Source organism: Puma concolor, chromosome B3 (assembly GCF_028749965.1).
Source record: "Puma concolor isolate L17-30 chromosome B3, mPumCon1.1.hap2, whole genome shotgun sequence".
Classification (NCBI taxonomy): Eukaryota; Metazoa; Chordata; class Mammalia; order Carnivora; family Felidae; genus Puma; species Puma concolor.
In genome coordinates, this window is record NC_141672.1 from 32855395 (window position 1) to 32872661 (window position 17267).

The following is a 17267-nucleotide window of genomic DNA, read 5'->3' on the forward strand; positions in this document are numbered from 1 at the left end:
GCCACGGAGGGCAGGGAGCCGCTTTTGGGTGCGGAGAGAGAATGGATACAGGGGGCAGGGGGGAGAATACGAGAAAAGCACCCTCCCCAAAAGCAGCTGGAGAGAAAGTGGAAAATTGGAAACAGCCACAGGGACTGAACTAAAAAGGGAAAAACGAGAAAGGAGAGGGTTTAAATTCCATTAAGACTGTAAACAGGGGGAGTGCAGTCTGCAACTCTGTAGCTCAATACCTGGTGGTGCTCTGGTGGGAAGGGCGAATCCCCAGGAGAAGAGTGAGGTCGAGGAGGTTCTCAGACCACATGGGGAGAAGTGGTTCCACTGCCAGAAGGACACTTGGTAGAGGCTGTGAGGCCACCTGGGCCCAGCAGACCCCAGAGAACGGCCACATTTGCTGGTGCTGGAACAAGGTCGTTGGGGGTGAAGCCTGGTGCCAGATGTGTGTTGTGATTTTCCATAATCCCTGAGGTGCTGCTGCTACACTGTCTCACGAAGTTTTACTGGGGCAGGCTGGCACCTGGCCACAATCTCTGAGCACCGGCAGCAGCACGGTCCTGCAAGCGTTCCTGGGTGCAGCCAGCACCTGGTCACTGCTCCGTGAAACCCTCCGCAGAGGGGAAGAAGTGGGGGGCCAGGGAAGGCAGCTGCATCTGAGACAAAACTTGGGAGGGAGGCGCTGCCTGGGGCTCGGCCACGGACAGTGTGGAAGCGGGGAGTGGACAGAAGCCAAAGATGAAGGACGGGTGCATGACTGCTGATCAGGGAGAATAGAGTTCCGATACTAGAGACTGGGTAGCTGGGTGATGCCATTTTCACCACTCCCCAGCATGTGCGTACACGCCTACAAGTGCCACAACAATCCACCCCAGTAAGCTAAGCAGCCCCATCTAATGCAGAACAGAGCCATTACACTAACCCCCACCTAACTGGGCCAACCCCACTCTTCAAGAACACAAGTCTCACCGCTGCTTAGTTTATGGACTATAAAGCGCTTCATAGTTTGACTTCTAGTGGAAAATGAAGTAATTTTAGTAGTATTTCAGTCTGTTAGCTGGTCCAACTATTCAATTTTCTTTCTTTTTTTTCTCTTTTTTGTTTCTTTTCTGTTTCTTGGTACAGAAAGAGAAAAATTCATTTTTATTTTCAATTTTTATTAACAATATTTTTAACTTTTTTCTGCTATATTTAAAAAAAATTTTTTTAATAAATTTTTTTTAACGTTTATTTATTTTTGAGACAGAGACAGAGCATGAACGGGGGAGGGGCAGAGAGAGAGGGAGACACAGAATCCGAAGCAGGCTCCAGGCTCTGAGCCATCAGCCCAGAGCCCGACGCGGGGCTCGAACTCACGGACCCTGAGATCGTGACCTGAGCTGAAGTCGGACGCACAACCGACTGAGCCACCCAGGCGCCCCTAAAATTTTTTTTAATGTTTATTTATTTTTGAGACAGAGAGAGAGAGACAGAGCGCAAGTGGGGGAGGGGCAGAGAGAGAGGAAGACACAGAATCCGAAACAGGCTCCAGGCTCTGAGCTGTCAGCACAGAGCCCGATGCGGGGCTCAAACCCACGAACTGTGAGATCATGACCTGAGCCGAAGTCGGATGCTTAACCGACTGAGCCACCCAGGCGCTCCTGTACTATATTTTTTACTTTTGTGTAAATTTTTTCAAATTCTATTTTACTTCCATCATTGCACTTTAGTCTACTTCAGTGTATTCATTTTTTCAAATTTTCAAAGGATTTCCTTTTTTTCCCTCTTTTTCCCCTTTTTTCTCTAATCTATCAAGCCACTTTCAACACCCAGACCAAAACACACCTACGATCAAGCATCATTTATTCGATTTTGTGTATGTGTGTGTGTTTAATTTTTTAATTTTAATAGTTTTTTAATTTTAATTTTTTCTACCTCATTAATTCCTTTTCTCCCTTCAAAATGACAAAATGAAGAATTCACCCCAAAAGAAAGAGCAGGAAGAAACGCCAGCCAGGGACTTAACCAACACAGATACAAGCAAGATGTCTGAACCAGAATTTAGAATGATGATAATAAGAATACTAGCTGGAGCCAAAAATGGATTAGAATTGCTTTCTGCAGAGATAAAAGAAGTAAAAGCCAGTCAGGATGAAATAAAAAATGCTATAACTGAGCTGCAATCTTGAATGGATGCTGTGGCAGCCAGGATGGATGATACAGAACAGAGAATCAGTGATATAGAGGACAAACTTATGGAGAATAATGAAACAGAGAAGAAGAGGGAGATTAAGGCAAAAGAGCACGATTTAAGAATTAGAGAAATCAGTGACTCATTAAAAAGGAACAACATCAGAATCATAGGGGTCCCAGAAGAGGAAGAGAGAGAAATAGGGGTAGAAGGGTTATGTGAGCAAATCATAGCAGAAAACTTTCCTAACCTGGGGAAAGACACAGACATCACAATCCAGGAATCACAGAGGACTCCCATTAGATTCAACAAAAACCGATCATCAACAAGGCATATCATACACAAATTCACAAAATACTCAGGCAAGGAGAGAATCATGAAAGCAGCAAGGGACAAGAAGTCCTTGACCTACAAGGGAAGACAGATCAAGTTTGCAGCAGACCTATCTACAGAAACTTGGCAAGCCAGAAAGGAGTGGCAGGATATAGTCAATGTGCTGAATCAGAAAAATATGCAGCCAAGAATTCTTTATCCAGCAAGGCTGTCATTCAAAATAAAAGGAGAGATAAAAAGTTTCCCAGACAAACACAAATTAAAGGAGTTTATGACCACTAAACCAGCCCTGCAAGAAATTTTAAGGGGGACTCTCTGAGGGGAGAAAAGATGAAAAAATACATACATACATACCAAAAGCAACAAAGATTAGAAAGGACCAGAGAACAACACATTAAAGGATCATACACCTTGATCAAGTGGGATTTATTCCAGGGATGCAAGGATAGTTCAATATCCACAAATCAATCAAAGTGATAGAGCACATCAACAAAATGAAAGATAAAAATGATATGATCATCTTAACAGATATAGAAAAGGTATTTGAAAAAATTCAACATCAATTTATGATTAAAACTTCTCAACAAAGTGGATATAGAGTGAATGTACCTCCACATAATAAAGACCATATATGACAAACTCAATGCTAATATTATTCTCAATAATGAAAAGCTAAAAGCTTTTCCTCTAAGATCAGGAGCAAGATAAGGAGCCTTATCTTCCCCCATTTTTATTCAACATAGTATTGGAAATCCTAGCCACAATAATTAGGCAAAGAAAAGAAATAAAGGCCATTTAAATAGGAAAAGAAGTAAAACTTGCAGTATTTGCAGAGGACATGATACTATATATAGAAAACCTTAAAGCTTCCACCAAAAAGCTGTTAGAATAAGCGAGTTCTGTAAAGTTGAAGGACACAAGATTAATATACAAAAATCTGTTGTGTTTCTATGCAGTAATAACAAAATATTAGAAAGAGAAATCAAGAAAACAATCCTATTTACAATTGCATCAAAAAGAATATATATTTACAAATAAATTTAACCAAGGAGGTGAAAGACCTATACACTGAAAACTGTAAGACATTAGAGAAAGAAATTAAGAAAGACACAAATAAGTGCAAAGATATTTTGTGCTCATGGATTGTAAGAATTAATATTGCTTAAATGTCCACACTACCCAAAGCAATCTACAGATCCAATGCAATCCCTTTCAAAATTCCAATGGCATTTTCAACAGAAATAGAAGAAATAACTATAAAATTTGTATGGAACCTACAAGCCCCTGAATAGCCAAAGTAATCTGGTGAAAGAACAAAGTCAGAGGTACCATACTTCCAGATTTCAAACTATACTACAAAGCTATAGTAATCAAAACAGTATGGTATTGGCATTCAAACAGACACATACACCAATGGACCAGAATCGAGGGCCCAGAAATTAACCCATGCCTGTATGGTCAGTTCATATATGACAAAGGAGGCAAGAATATACAAAGAGGAAAGGACAGTCTTCAATAAATAGGATTGGAAAAATTGGACAGCCACATGCAAAAGAATGAAACTGGACCACTATTTTACACCATATACCAAAATAAACTCAAAATGGATTAAATTTTGAATGTAAGACCTGAAACCATAAAAATCCTAGAAGAAAACATAAGCAATAAGCTCCTTGACATAAGTCTTAGCAATGTTTCATTTTGGGGTTTTTTTTTTTTTTTTTTGGTTTTTTATTGGTTTGTTTTTGTTTTTTGTTTTGTTTTGGATCTGACCCCAAAGGCAAGAGAAACAAAAGCAAAAATAGACAAATGGGACTATATCAAACTAAAAATCTTCTGCACAAAGAAGGAAACCATCAAGCAAATGAAAAGGCAACCTATATATTCAATAAGAGGTTAATATCCAAATATATAAAGAACTCACGCAACTTAACAAAAAACACAATCCCATTTAAAAATGAACAAAGGATCTGAATAGACATTTTTACAAAGAAGACATACAGATGGCCAACAGGCACATGAAAAGATATTCAATATCACTAATTGTCAGGAAAATGAAAATCAAAACCACGGTGAGATAGCATTCAGAATGGCTAGTATAAAAAAGACAAGAAATAACAAGTGGTGGCAAGGAGGTGGAGAAAAGGGAACCTTTATACTCTATTGGTGGGAATGTATATTGGTGCACCACTATAGAAATAATATGGAGGTTCCTAAAAAAAAATTAAAAATAGAACTACCATAAAATCCAATAATTCCACTTCTGGGTATTATCTAAAGAAAATTAAAATATTAATTCAAAAAGATATAAGCACCCCTATGTTCACTGCAGCATTATTTACAATAGCCAAGATATGAAGACAATCTAAGGGTCCAAAAACAGATGAATGGATAAAGAAAACATGGGGTGTGTGTGTGTGTGTGTGTGTGTGTGTGTGTGTGCGCGCGTGTGCACAATGGAATACTATTCAGCCATAAAAAAGGATTAAATCTTGCCATTTGTGACAACATGGATGAACCTTGACAGTATTATGCTAAGTGAAATAAGTCAGACAGTGAAAGACAAACACGGCATGATTTCGTTTATATGTAGACTCTAAAAAGCAAAACAAACAAACAAAACAAAACCGAGATACAGAGAACAGACTGTGGTTCCAAGGGGAGAGGGGTTGGCAGGTGTGAAATAGATCAAGGGAACAAGAAGTATAAACTTCCAGTTATAAAATAAATAAGTCATGAGGATGTAATGTAGAGCATAAGGAATATCATCAATAATATTATATTAAATTTGTATGGGGATGGATGGTAACTAGACTTATTGAGATGATCATTTCACAATGTGTACAAAAGTTGAATCATTATGTTGTACACCTGAAACTAATATAATATGGTAATGGTACGTCAATTATACTTCAATAACATTTTTTTACATTAGGTAGATTTATATGTAATTGACCTGGAAGTAAGTCCACAATGTAATTAGCTTAAGAAAATATTATTAAAAGACACATGATATCACACCATTTTTGTCCTAAATAATGATAATCCTGCACAAAGGAAAAAAACTGGAGGGTTAGAGAATTATTTGTTGCTCTTTCATGGAGATGAGATCATCGGCTCTACTTTTTTACCTTATGTCCTTGTGCATTATCAGAATTCTTCTCTTACAAAGTAGGTGTAACTTTTCTACTTAGAACAAAATGAAAATATTTCTATTTTAAATTATTCGATTAATGAAGTTCCTACCATACCCACATACACCCACTACATGAAATGAGCCTCAGTAACACATCATTTTACTAGATGCAGAGTATGGCAGCCGTGAATTGTATATAAATTATGTCTAATTTATTTACGTAATTCTCTATTACTGGATATTTGCATTGTTTGCAAATGTTTGCTACTATAAGCAGAACTTAGATAAAATTCCTTGTGGCTACAGATTTGCACAGATTTTTAATTGTTTCCTTAGAGTAAATTCCTAGAAGTGGAAGTATAGGCACAAGATGTGGCCACAACCAAGGACTTTTGACCCATTTTGCAAAACTATCCCACAAACTGCCAATGCCAATTTACTTTCCAAACTGCAAAGTGGGGGTAGTTTTTTCCCTTTAGCAATTCTCAATAGTTAATAGTATTCAAGCCTGAATATTACCATCTTTTCTCCAATTTTTAACAATTTGGTCAGCAAAATGACATTTTTTTAAAATGTGTATTTCCTTCATTACTAAGGAAAGTGACAGGACTCATATTCACTCATTGGCTATTTGTTACTACTGTGTGGCTGCTGGTTGGTTATCTCTTGTCTGCTTTTCTACTAGGATCTCCTTCCTTCTGGTGTGTAAGAATTCTTTATATATTAGCCCTTTGTCATTAAGGCTAATATATGTCATGTGTGTTTTAGTACTGGTTAAGGTTTTATGTTCAGAAATTTTAATTGGTATTTATTTTCTCAACAATAAAATGTGCTCAGAATTCCAAATTACTGACTTGTAAATGGGCGTTTGAAATATAACCAGTTGTACATGTATGGCCTTGTATACTAGCTACCTTATTATTGGTTCTCGTATCTTTTCTGCACATAAGCTCCTTGAAGGCACAAGTCGTGACATTTCTTAAACCCTCCATGCCAACCAGCATACGGTGCACAACACAGAGGAACTCCAAAATGTTTGAGATGAAAAAACACCGTGTTTGGGATGTGCTTTGAAGCAATCCAGTTTGGGATGTGAGATGAAAACGAGGCAGAAATGAAACAGAATCGGCCACATGTTAATTATTGTTGAAGCTGGGTGACAGATACATGGGGTTCATTATACTATTATTTCTTTTTTTGTATATTTGAAGATTTCTATAACCAAAAGGATTTTTTCTTTTTTCTTTCTTTCTTTTTCTTTTTCCCTTTCATTCTTTCTTTCTTTCTTTCTTCCTTTTTCCCCCCATTATCGATTGATCACCAGCATCACAGTGGGGACTTCTGGAATAACAATGGTGATGAAAATGAATTACATACGCATCAAGGCCACTTTTATAGCATAAAAAAGTCAAAAGCACAGGCCTTGAAATTAGGTAGCCCTGGGTACAAATCCTTTCTAGTGCAGTGACCTTGAACCAGTTATTCAACCTCTTTGAAATTTAGTTTTCTTTTATAAATAAGGGTATTAGTAACTACCTCAAAGGGTTCCAGTGAAGATTAATGGGTGTAAAACCCAGTGCCTAGCACCAAGTAACACTCAGTAGAGTAGATCATTATTACTCAGTGATGCACAAGCCTGACAAACTCCAGCCAACATTTCCTGGTGGTGCTAATCCAATCCCCTTCCACTACGGGCCAGGCTTTCAGTTCATCAGTTTGGGCATCAGACAACTGCTTGGCAGAGGACTTGGCAGAACAGATGTTGGGAATTTCGTTTCTGACGCCCAGAAGAGAAAACAGATAAGGCCACAGGAAAGGACAAAGCACTTAACTCCCAGCCTTACTCAGCAGGTCACCAGAGAGCCTTAACTCCACATTCCGATAATGCAATCAAGAACAAGAGTGATGAAGTCCTTCCAACAGCAGGTCATTCAAAACCTTGACCAAACACTATCATCACCTGGGGAGCTTAAAATGTTTGGGGTCCCACTCCTAGCATTTGGGGGGCAGACTCAGTATCAAGGTTTTTAAAAGGCACATGTGATCTAATGTGCACCACCCTGCTGTGTTAAGTTGGGGTGGGGGCTGGGGGCACACAAAGAGGACAGGGAAAACAAGGAAGAGAACAGAGACCTCTGAGTCCCACATGAACCCCATTAAAACCAACCAACTCATGTGGTCCCAAGCTGTGTCCCATGCCAAACAAATCCAGTCCCATTAGGGTCCCCTTGCTCCCTCCATAAACCTCAAGAGCGTGATACTGCGTTACAATTCACAGGGCCAAGATAAGGTAATAACATCATGATGCGCGCATATCAATATTCTAAAGAATACTAAAGCAGCACAGCTGGTCGCTGGATTTGGGTCTTAAGAAAACAAAACAAGACAAAAGTCCAGCTAAGTGACAGTAGAGGCTGGGGGAGGGAGAAAGCATTTTGTCTCGCAGCCCTTGGGCAGCCTGTCGTTGCGACTGAAGCACACTCAAAGAGGCAGCCTCATTTTGTGAAGTTGTCGCAGCGTCTTTGATCAAGGGAAAGAGCACATCCATTTCAATCACTGTAACGAGGACGGGCTGGCAGGCCGGCTGTCTGGCTGCCCGGCTGCCCACCGGGGCGAGCCAGCCTCGAGCCTGGAGACACATGGCAGTGCTTAGCGTGTCAAACAAATGAAGGGGTTCTCGACTGTCTATCCAACCTCTGCTGAACTTCAGAGGCCCTCTCTTTTAGCAATTCTGCCCTGACTAATCTGGAAGTTCCTTTCCAGCAAACACCACCTGGCCTGCCCTGGCCTCGCCAAAAGAAAAGCTGGCCAGCAGCTGTGTGTCGCGAGGCAGAGGACACTTCAGAACCAGGAGGGCAGGGGTCAACCTTCTCATAAGCAACACACTGGCGATTACACAATCCTAGAGAAAGGGGGAAAGGACGACCATCCACTCCGCCTCCTCCCTATGACCTCTACCCCCATCCCGGCCCCAAAGTGGTAGAGGGAGGTCTGATGATCTCCCCTGCACGTGAATTCCCAGCAGTGCAGTTTCAAATACGTACGCAAACGTCACCTGCGTTCTTTTCACCAGAAGACATAAAAAAATAAAACACTGATGAGGGGGGAGGCTCAACAAAAGGCTTCATGTTCCTTAAGTGACGTCACCCGTAACACCTCGGGGAGACGTGAGTAGAACCAGAGTAGATATGGGAGTAATGATGACGAATGTGCAAGATGCTTAAATAGCATTTGTGTGTTCCCAGTGTTGTGCACATGATAACATATTTAGCCCTCACCCCGGCCCTATGAGGGAAGCTATAGCGACTCTCGTTAAGAATGGTAGTCACCGTAGTAACATGTAATGATATGTACAGTGTAATTATTATGGTTATATAGGATAATAACAGAGATCATAATCCCCGTTGCTCACAGAAGGACACTGAAGCCCAGAGATGCTCAGTGACCCGCCTGACGTGGGGGGCTGGGCATCACACCCGGGGGTTGTGGCTCCAGGGCCCACGCTCGAACCACAGCATGAGACCGCCTCCCTGCACTCCCCACCTCAGTCTCTCCCTGGCAGCTGCCAGTTTAGAGGGCACCAGAACACGGAGGACCAGGAAGACATGGGCGCTAGTGGGGTCTGAGTGTGAATCCCGGCTCTGCCACTCCTTGTCCCTATAAATGGGGACACCAACGCCCACCTCACAGGCCTGCGGTGAGGCTTACGTGAGAAAATGAACAAGGGCGCCTCTCACAGGGTCGGCAGCCAAGGTCGGTGTAATCTAGGGGCTCTCAATCCTGGCCAAATGTGTGAACTGGCTACGAACTTTAAGAAATACGATGCCTAGGGGCGCGTGGGGTGGCTCAGTCAGTTAAGTGTCGGACTCTTGGCTTCTGCCCAGGTCATGATCTCACGATTCCTAAGTTCAAGCCCCACGTCTGCGCTGTAAGTTCAAGCCCCACGTCTGCGCTGACAGCTAGGAGCCTGCTTGCGATCCTCTCTCTCCCTCTCTCTATGTCCCTCCCCTGCTCACGTGCACACTTTCTAAATAAATAAACAAACTTAAAAAATGTGATGCCCAAACCCTTCCCCAACACCCGTCCACGCTTCCCAACAAGCGTCAGTCTGAAATCAGCAAGCCCCAGGCCCAGCCCTGAAAAGAAACACGAAACCCATGAAACCAAAGGCCAGGCTACACCCTTTGCCCCCTTGATTCAGAATTACAGAGAAGCTTTGAAACCTCTGAAGCCTCTGCTTCCAGCCCTAAGGTAGTGGGACTCCCCCAAATGGGGCCCTATTCCACAAAGGGAGAAGCAGACACCACGATCACCCCAACCATGTGGCTGACTCACCCTCGTCCAGTGAACTTCCCTACTTTCACCCTGACAACACCTTCATCCAGCTGCCTCCCACCCCCCCCCCCGACGACATCCCCCATCTAGCCTCAAAGCTTTGTAAAGGGGCATCCTATTGTCCCCATGCTGCCTGTTTTAGAGATAGTTGTGCCAACGTCACTATTACACAAAGCAGTAGCCAGAAGACAATGCAGGATGAGAGGTGGGACTGCCTGACAAGAAATGTTAAAATCTGGGTGCGTGCATGTGCACACACGCGTGCACACGCTCGCACTCACACCAAGAATCGTGGGACAATGGGTACTCAGAGGGAGCACTGCTTCGTTCAAGGACTGGGGGTAGGAAGAAGGGGAGTGCAGAAGGGGTAGAAATAAACAGTGATGGGATTACCAGGGGTTGCCCATGGAAACTGGCTGGGATAAGAAAAATAATCAGTCAGCATTTGACAGAAGAGAAAAATGGAGACAGCCAGCAGGGAGCATGGGGACCAAGCAATACCAGTTTCCTGGCTCAGACTTCCATGCCCCTTTTTCAGGACCCACTGCCAGCTGGCAAAGGGTGGCATGGAGAGCCCAGGAGGGGGAATGCAGGCACCAGAAGGTAGTACCAGAAGGTGTCAAAGAGCCCTCAGCTGTTTCCCAGAAAGCAAAGGCTCTGAGGGGCCCTCCCACTCTCAAGCGCCTCCCCTTGGCCTCAGTCCAGGAAATCGGGCTGAGAGACTTGGCCAAGGCTTCACCTGGGTAAAAGAGCCATCCTCGCTGCACTCCGGGACAAACACCGCCTCCTGGGGCTTCTTGGCTTGCTCTAGGGCCTGCGCTCGCTCCAGGCGACACTTGCTCTGGCCAGCGTCTATAAGAGGAGAGGAGGAGCACATTTCATATTTCACCCGGATCTGCACTGGAGCCATGGGACAAAATGGCTGCCCAGTACTAGGAATGCTGAGAGAAAACCTCTCTGCCTGTGGGTGAGCCCACAATACCACCAACTGGATTTTCTAACAACACAAAGGCAGTGGCTAATAAGTGCTGCTCGGCCTCATCGTCCCCTTAATGTTGACCTTAGAAAAGCCAGGGAGGCGTATTTATACCAGATTCTGCTTATTTTTTTCTCCCGAGTACCTTCAGCCACACCCACCCCCAACCAGGGGAAAATTTTTTTCACTGGGCGTATTAAAAAACTTGCAAGCCCAAGGGGTCTCAAAGATGTTTTATGCTTTAAGAATTGCAAGCACTTTCTTTGGAACACCAAAAGCTCTAGGGCAGCCTGCTCAGTCTTATGCCATTTCCGACAACAGCTCGAAGCAGCCCAGAGCTGATTAAATCACAAACTCCAATCTCCACAGGGCCTAGGAAAGTGATATAAATTAGGGGACTGAACTGGGTGTGCAAAGAACGGCACTCAGCTTGGAGACACCACAGGGAGTGCTGGGGACTGCGGCAAAGCGGAGAACGGGCTCCCCTTTAGAGGAGGAAGCTGCTACTCAGGTCTAGCCATGTGTTTCCCTGTGGGAGGGAACACAGACCTAACATTACCAGGGCTTCCAATTATTTATGAGAAGTACCAAAATCCAGATTTTTATGTTGAATCTCTCAATTTTGAAATGTTGTCTCAAATGTTTTTAATATTTTTAAACACGCGAGCAGCCCAAACAAAACCCATCTGTTGGCCAGCCATTTGGAATCCCTATTCGGGAGCCAACAATAACGTCTTGCCATTTTAAGCATCTCCATTTACAAAAACGAAAAATACAAGTAAAGGGCACCAGCCAGACAGCAGCACGTCTCTCTAAGCCCTAGCCTGGTGGCAGTGTTGGAAGGACAGAAAAGTACTCATTCCTTCAGGTAGGCCAGTTCTCCTTCCCATGTTCCCTGGTGGGAGGGCGGAGGGTTAGTGGCAAACAAAATGAACAGACGCATTCTGAGTTTCCCACGAAACTTCAAGCACAGCACGAAGGGAGCCACGCGGCCCGGGAGCCTCGTTGCGGCTGGGCGAATGTGCCCACACTCACCTTTGCATCTGCCGCGATGTACCACACCCAGGGTCGGGTCTCTGCACTTGGCTCGCTGGTACTCACACATGGACTCGTAGGACCTGCCATCGGAGGCACAGATGGGTTTGGGCTGGGTCCTGGAGCAGTGGAGGTTGCACTGCGGGTCACGGTCACTGATGAGGAACTAGGTTGGAGAAAAGTGAAAGAGTACAGAGGTTACGTTGGCAAGAAAAGCAGGGGTGAGCCCGTGTCTTACAATACTGCCTCGCCTTGGGGCGCAGGTCCAGAATAAACCCAAAGTCATTAACCCCTAGAAGTGGAAGGAACTCAGCCGCCACGAAGTCTAACCAAGGAAAGCATCTTGTGCTAAGTCATTCACAGGCAGGATCTCATTAATCCTCACAACAGCCCTATGAAATAGGAACTATTTATTTTGCAGATAAAGAAAATCAAGCCAGAAAGAGGGAACTTGTCCAACGTTACACAGCTAGAAGTGACGGATTTGAACCTAGATCGGTCAGAAGTCAAATCAAAGCTTTTGCCACCGGGATATTCAGCCTCTCCATCCTTGCATGTAGTCACATGACCCCTGTTTGGGTACTTCCCCAAATCAGCAACTCACTAGCAATCTCTGCATCCCAGCTTTGGGGAGTTTCATTTATTAGAGAGTAGTACTGAGACCCAACTCCATCACCCTTCAACTTCTGACCATTGTTCTCTGGCAGAGGTAAGTGATTTTCTCTGAGAAAAGGATTTCCTGATTTAAAAAGATAATAATCGGATTGGGAAATACTGAGTTAAACAGGTTTCCTTGCTTCAGGACTGCTCAACATCTTTGATATATTCTTATACATTGTGATAGCAGCAAATTGTGTGCTACTCTTCCTGTTGAGCTAATTCCCTCCCTTGAATCTGGGCCAGCCTCAGTAATTTGACCAATAAAATGCTGTGGAAATGATGTTTGGGGCCTTTTGGGCAAGGTCATAGGAAGCTTTACAGTTTCCTCCCAGGCCTCTCACAACACTCACTTTGAAGGAACTCAGTCAGTACATAAGAAGCCGAAGAGCCCTGAGACTGCCATGCTATGAGGAAGCCCAAGCTAGCATGTGACAAAACCAGGTGCAGAGAGAAATGCCCAACCAACCCAGGCACAGAGATATGTGAGTGAAGAAGCCGTTAGATGAGTCCACCCCCCACTATCATCTGATTGCATAAAAATAATAAAAATAAATAAAAATAATCGCATGAGACACCCCAAGTGAGAACCACCCAGCTGATACCAGTCAACCCATGGAACTGTAAGGGATGATAATAAACTGATGTATTAGGCCATTAAATTTTGTGGTAGCTTGTTACACAGCAATAGATAACCAGGTCAAGGGGCATGCAGAATGATGCATCTCCCACTTACCTGACCGTGAACCCTTTTTTTTTAGTGAATCCCTGTTAGCAAGTATAGGATACAGCTGGAAAACAGTAATTGGATCACAGAATCTGTGAGCTTCTGTTGAATAACCCATGATTAGGCTGCAGGGGCTGCATCCACTCTTATCTACCCCTAAAGAGCAGAGCTCTAAGCCCACTCAAGGCTCTTCATCAGTACAAGTTGACAGAATGCATATTCCACAATAATGCACGGCAACGTCGTGAGCACACATCTGGCCACTGGTGATACTGGAGTGACTGAATAATCACACCAAACTCATAGGATCTAGGGAGGGTGTGAATACAACCCCTGTTTCCGATGTATCTTCAGGCCCTTTGTGCAAAGCAAATAAATGAGAGTTTGACCCTTTTCCAGAACAGCAGAGGGAGTCCGCAGGCAGTACCTCTCCCTTCAAGGGAGCACCAGGAAAACATACCCCACCCCGGCCAAATTCCAGGAGAGTCCAAGCCTGTCCCCTAGGGCACACACTGTCCCCCAAATGCGAGACCGGTTCCTCCTGCGACCCTGACCTCCTGCCTGAATGCTGGCTGGTCAGCACAGGGAGAGAACAGCTGAGGGCTGAAACCATGCAGCCCTCCTCAGGATGGACAGTGCAACTTGCCTTCCCTGCAGACCCTCTGGGCTCCCACACACACGGGTTCAACCTGAATCCTGCCCAAGCCCAAAAGGAAATGTCCTGATAGCATCTCATAGTAGAGTCTAGTGCTCTGGGAGGGAAACCAATAATATAGAGAACCATATCCAGAGGAAGCCCACTGCCTCCCAGGCTGCCACACAGAGGAGAGAGCTTGAGCTGACAGGATAGTGGAAAGGGGTAGTGCCGTCCACACCTCAACCCTGCATGAGATCCTTGGCCTCACTGCCCTCAGGTTCACCCTGTTTGAAGTCCTTGAGTGGTGTCCTATTGCCCCTCAGGATCTTCACACAGTCTCACAGGCCTGGCAGAATCTGACCTTGGGGCCTCCTCCCCGGCCTCAGCTCTTACCGCTTCGTCCTCACCTCGCCCACCGCTGGTCAGGCACACTGGCCTGCTTTCCATTTCCCAAATGAGCTTCATTTGCTCCTACTTCCAGGCCTTTGGACACACTGTGCCTTCTCCCTTCCCTCCCACCCCTACTTCAGATTTCAGCTCACATCATCTCTTTTAGGAGGCTTTCCCTGACTCTCATAGATGAGCACAGGTCTCCTAGAATAACTTCTCACACGTCACTTTTCCTTCCCGGCACTGAATACAGTTTGTGACGATGAACTGTGTGAGTTGATTAACAATGGAATCCCCAACTCCGAATCCCGCAAAGACAAGGAGAATGTCTATTTGGCCTGTGAATACATCCCCAGCATCGAGCACAAGGCCGGGGCACTCAGGCATCTGAGGGGTGAATGTGTCCCCATAGCAACATCTCCCACGTGCTATTACCTCAGAAGCAACTGGTGTACTGTGACAGGTCTGGCCTTGAAGGCTCCTGCCATAACCCCAGGGGATCACTGGGCCACTCCCGCACCCCCATGCTCTGAGCTTTCCCCTCTGTGCCAACCCCACATTCTATGGTGGCTGAGGTGGTCCACAACTTCCTGCCCCAGCTCCACCTCAGAACTTAAGCTGGCTCTGAGATTGAACGGTGGGTCTTTTCTCTCCTACCCCACCCAGGCCCGTCTGCCACTACGACTGTCTCTGCCTAAAGCGACCGCCTGCCATGGAAAACTTGGACCCCAAAGGTCCAGCTGAACGAGGCGGGTTTGGGAAGCCCTGGCCACAGGCTCCTGGATGGACACAGGACACAGGGGGCTGCAACCCACAAAGCCGGTCTCAAAACATCTCTCTTCCCCCCTCTGGATGGATGGCTCTCCCAGACCCATGCCTAACCTGTCCGCAGCCTAGAAATACAGCCAGACCTGGCTCTGTAATTCTGCCTGGTGAGCAGCCGGCACCTGGGCCGAGGGTGGGATCGGTGTCCTCACATCCAGGCTTCTCCAGGCCAACCAGTGACCCCGAGACCGTCTGAGAGCGCGGGCCATGGCTCTGCTGTTATCACCACCGCCTCATCTGTGGACCCACGTGCTACTTCCCTGCAGTGTGGCCTGCCTTTAAGACCTACTTGGTTAGGTTAATTTGCCACGGGAATCAGCAGGATCCAAGGAAAAACATGCCCTTTCTTTCTCAGGATCGGACAAGGACAGAACTATCTGTATCTCCTAAAGCCTGGGAAAACCCGGGAACTCATCCTTGGTCACAAAGGGATTTGGTAGCCAGACCTTAACTCTGAAGATCGGTAACAACAGGAACTAATAATTAGGTATCACTTCCACTGTGTTCGCTAATTTAGTCTTTGCAATAAGCCCGTGATAGACAGAGTAAGCTACAAACCTAATGTTACAGATGAGGAGACCAAAGCCCAGGTAACTCTTCTAAGCACAGGGTGTGAGTGTTGGAAGTGACACCCACAGCCTGGCTCGAAGCCGTGCTTCCAACTACACCAAAACCGCCCTTCTTTATTACAGGGCAAGTCTGCAAACAGAAGGTCCGCCCCTCCTGCACAACTGGATTCCCAAAGTCAAAAGCCACTTACCAAAAGCCTACTGTGTGCCAGCCACCAACCGCTAAAGACCCAGACAAGACAGGACTGCCTGGGAGAAGAACCTCACAGGGCTCATGTTCACCTTAAAAAGCAGGCATCGAAAGAGACAAAGTTCCTTTTCAAACCCAAGGAGATTGCCCTGTTCTCTCTTCCTCAGCTCACGGGAGAGGAGAGCTGTGGGCGTCACCGTGGCATTGAACTGCAAGCCATAAATTTGGTTTGGAAATGGCTTGCTCTGGGCCAACAGAGACGCTACGACAGCTGTGCCAGAGACAAGCTTAATGACTAGGGGAACATTCTGTCTGAAAACAGGTTAAAGAGCTTCAGAGGAAGCCCCACCCACCCCCAACACACGGAGATCCTTCCCACCTCCACAAGGGCTCCCCAAAGGTTCCATCTAGAAATTACTGGCCCCTGAGGCCAAGTAAAAAAGTTCCGAGACAGCACGGGGCCATTGCTAAAAGACTGTCTTGCCCCGTCTGTGGTGTCTCATTTTCATCTGTTTTAGGAACTGTGTGTATTTGTGGTTGTTTGAAAAAAAAAAAAAAAAAAAAAAAAGGCAATGAGTTCTATAAAATGGACTTTTAATAGGATGACTATGCCCTAATATGATCACCCAAACCTCCACGGCCTGAGGGGATTACTTTAGGTCCACAGACACTGTTTATTGAGCCATCCATTCATCTACTTCTGTCCTCAATAAGCCAGCACTATGAGCTCAGCACTGCATGAGGCATGGCAAACAGAACATAACCAACATAGTCCCACCCCCCAGTGAGCTTACACTCTAGGGTGGAGACAACAAGCAAGCAGACAGTGGCCATACAGCAAGGGAACAGGATACTGCAGGGCCTCGAGAGGATTTAGTCCTAGGGACTCTGCAAGGCTAAAAGCCACACAGTCCAACAGAACTGTCTGCAATGACAAACGAGTTCTATATCTGTGCTGTCCAACACAGTAGCCACAAACCACATGTGGCTATTAAGCCCTGAAATGTAGCTAATGCAACCGAGGAACTGAATTTTTAGTTGCATTTAATTTTAGTTAAATTTGCATAGCCGCATGTGGCTAGGGGCTACCATATTCGCGAGCACAGTTACAGAGGTGGGGGCGTGGGGGGAGGGGACAGAGACACGCATCCTTGCTGGAGTTTCTCCTAGTTGAGCCAAGCTAAGACTCACCGGACCATGGAAAAAAAGAAGCAGATCATTTCTGCATTTTGAGACTGGACGTGAAATCAGTTCATTACTTATTGGTCAACAGCAGGACTGCCTAGGAGTTCATCA

General features: G+C 45.2%; 1 protein-coding gene across 3 annotated transcripts in view; it reads right to left on the reverse strand.

Annotated features, from left to right (window-relative positions):
* SMOC1 (SPARC related modular calcium binding 1) overlaps positions 1 to 17267 on the reverse strand; it is a 157636-nt gene that overhangs the window by 71768 nt on the left and 68601 nt on the right. For all 3 annotated transcript variants that reach the window (XM_086709416.1, XM_086709415.1, XM_086709417.1), the window contains exons 2-3: positions 11977 to 12142; positions 10705 to 10817 (exon numbers count right to left, since the gene is read on the reverse strand). In XM_086709416.1, the coding sequence (XP_086565542.1) occupies positions 10705 to 10817; positions 11977 to 12142 (279 nt within the window). The remainder of the gene's footprint in view (positions 1 to 10704; positions 10818 to 11976; positions 12143 to 17267) is intronic.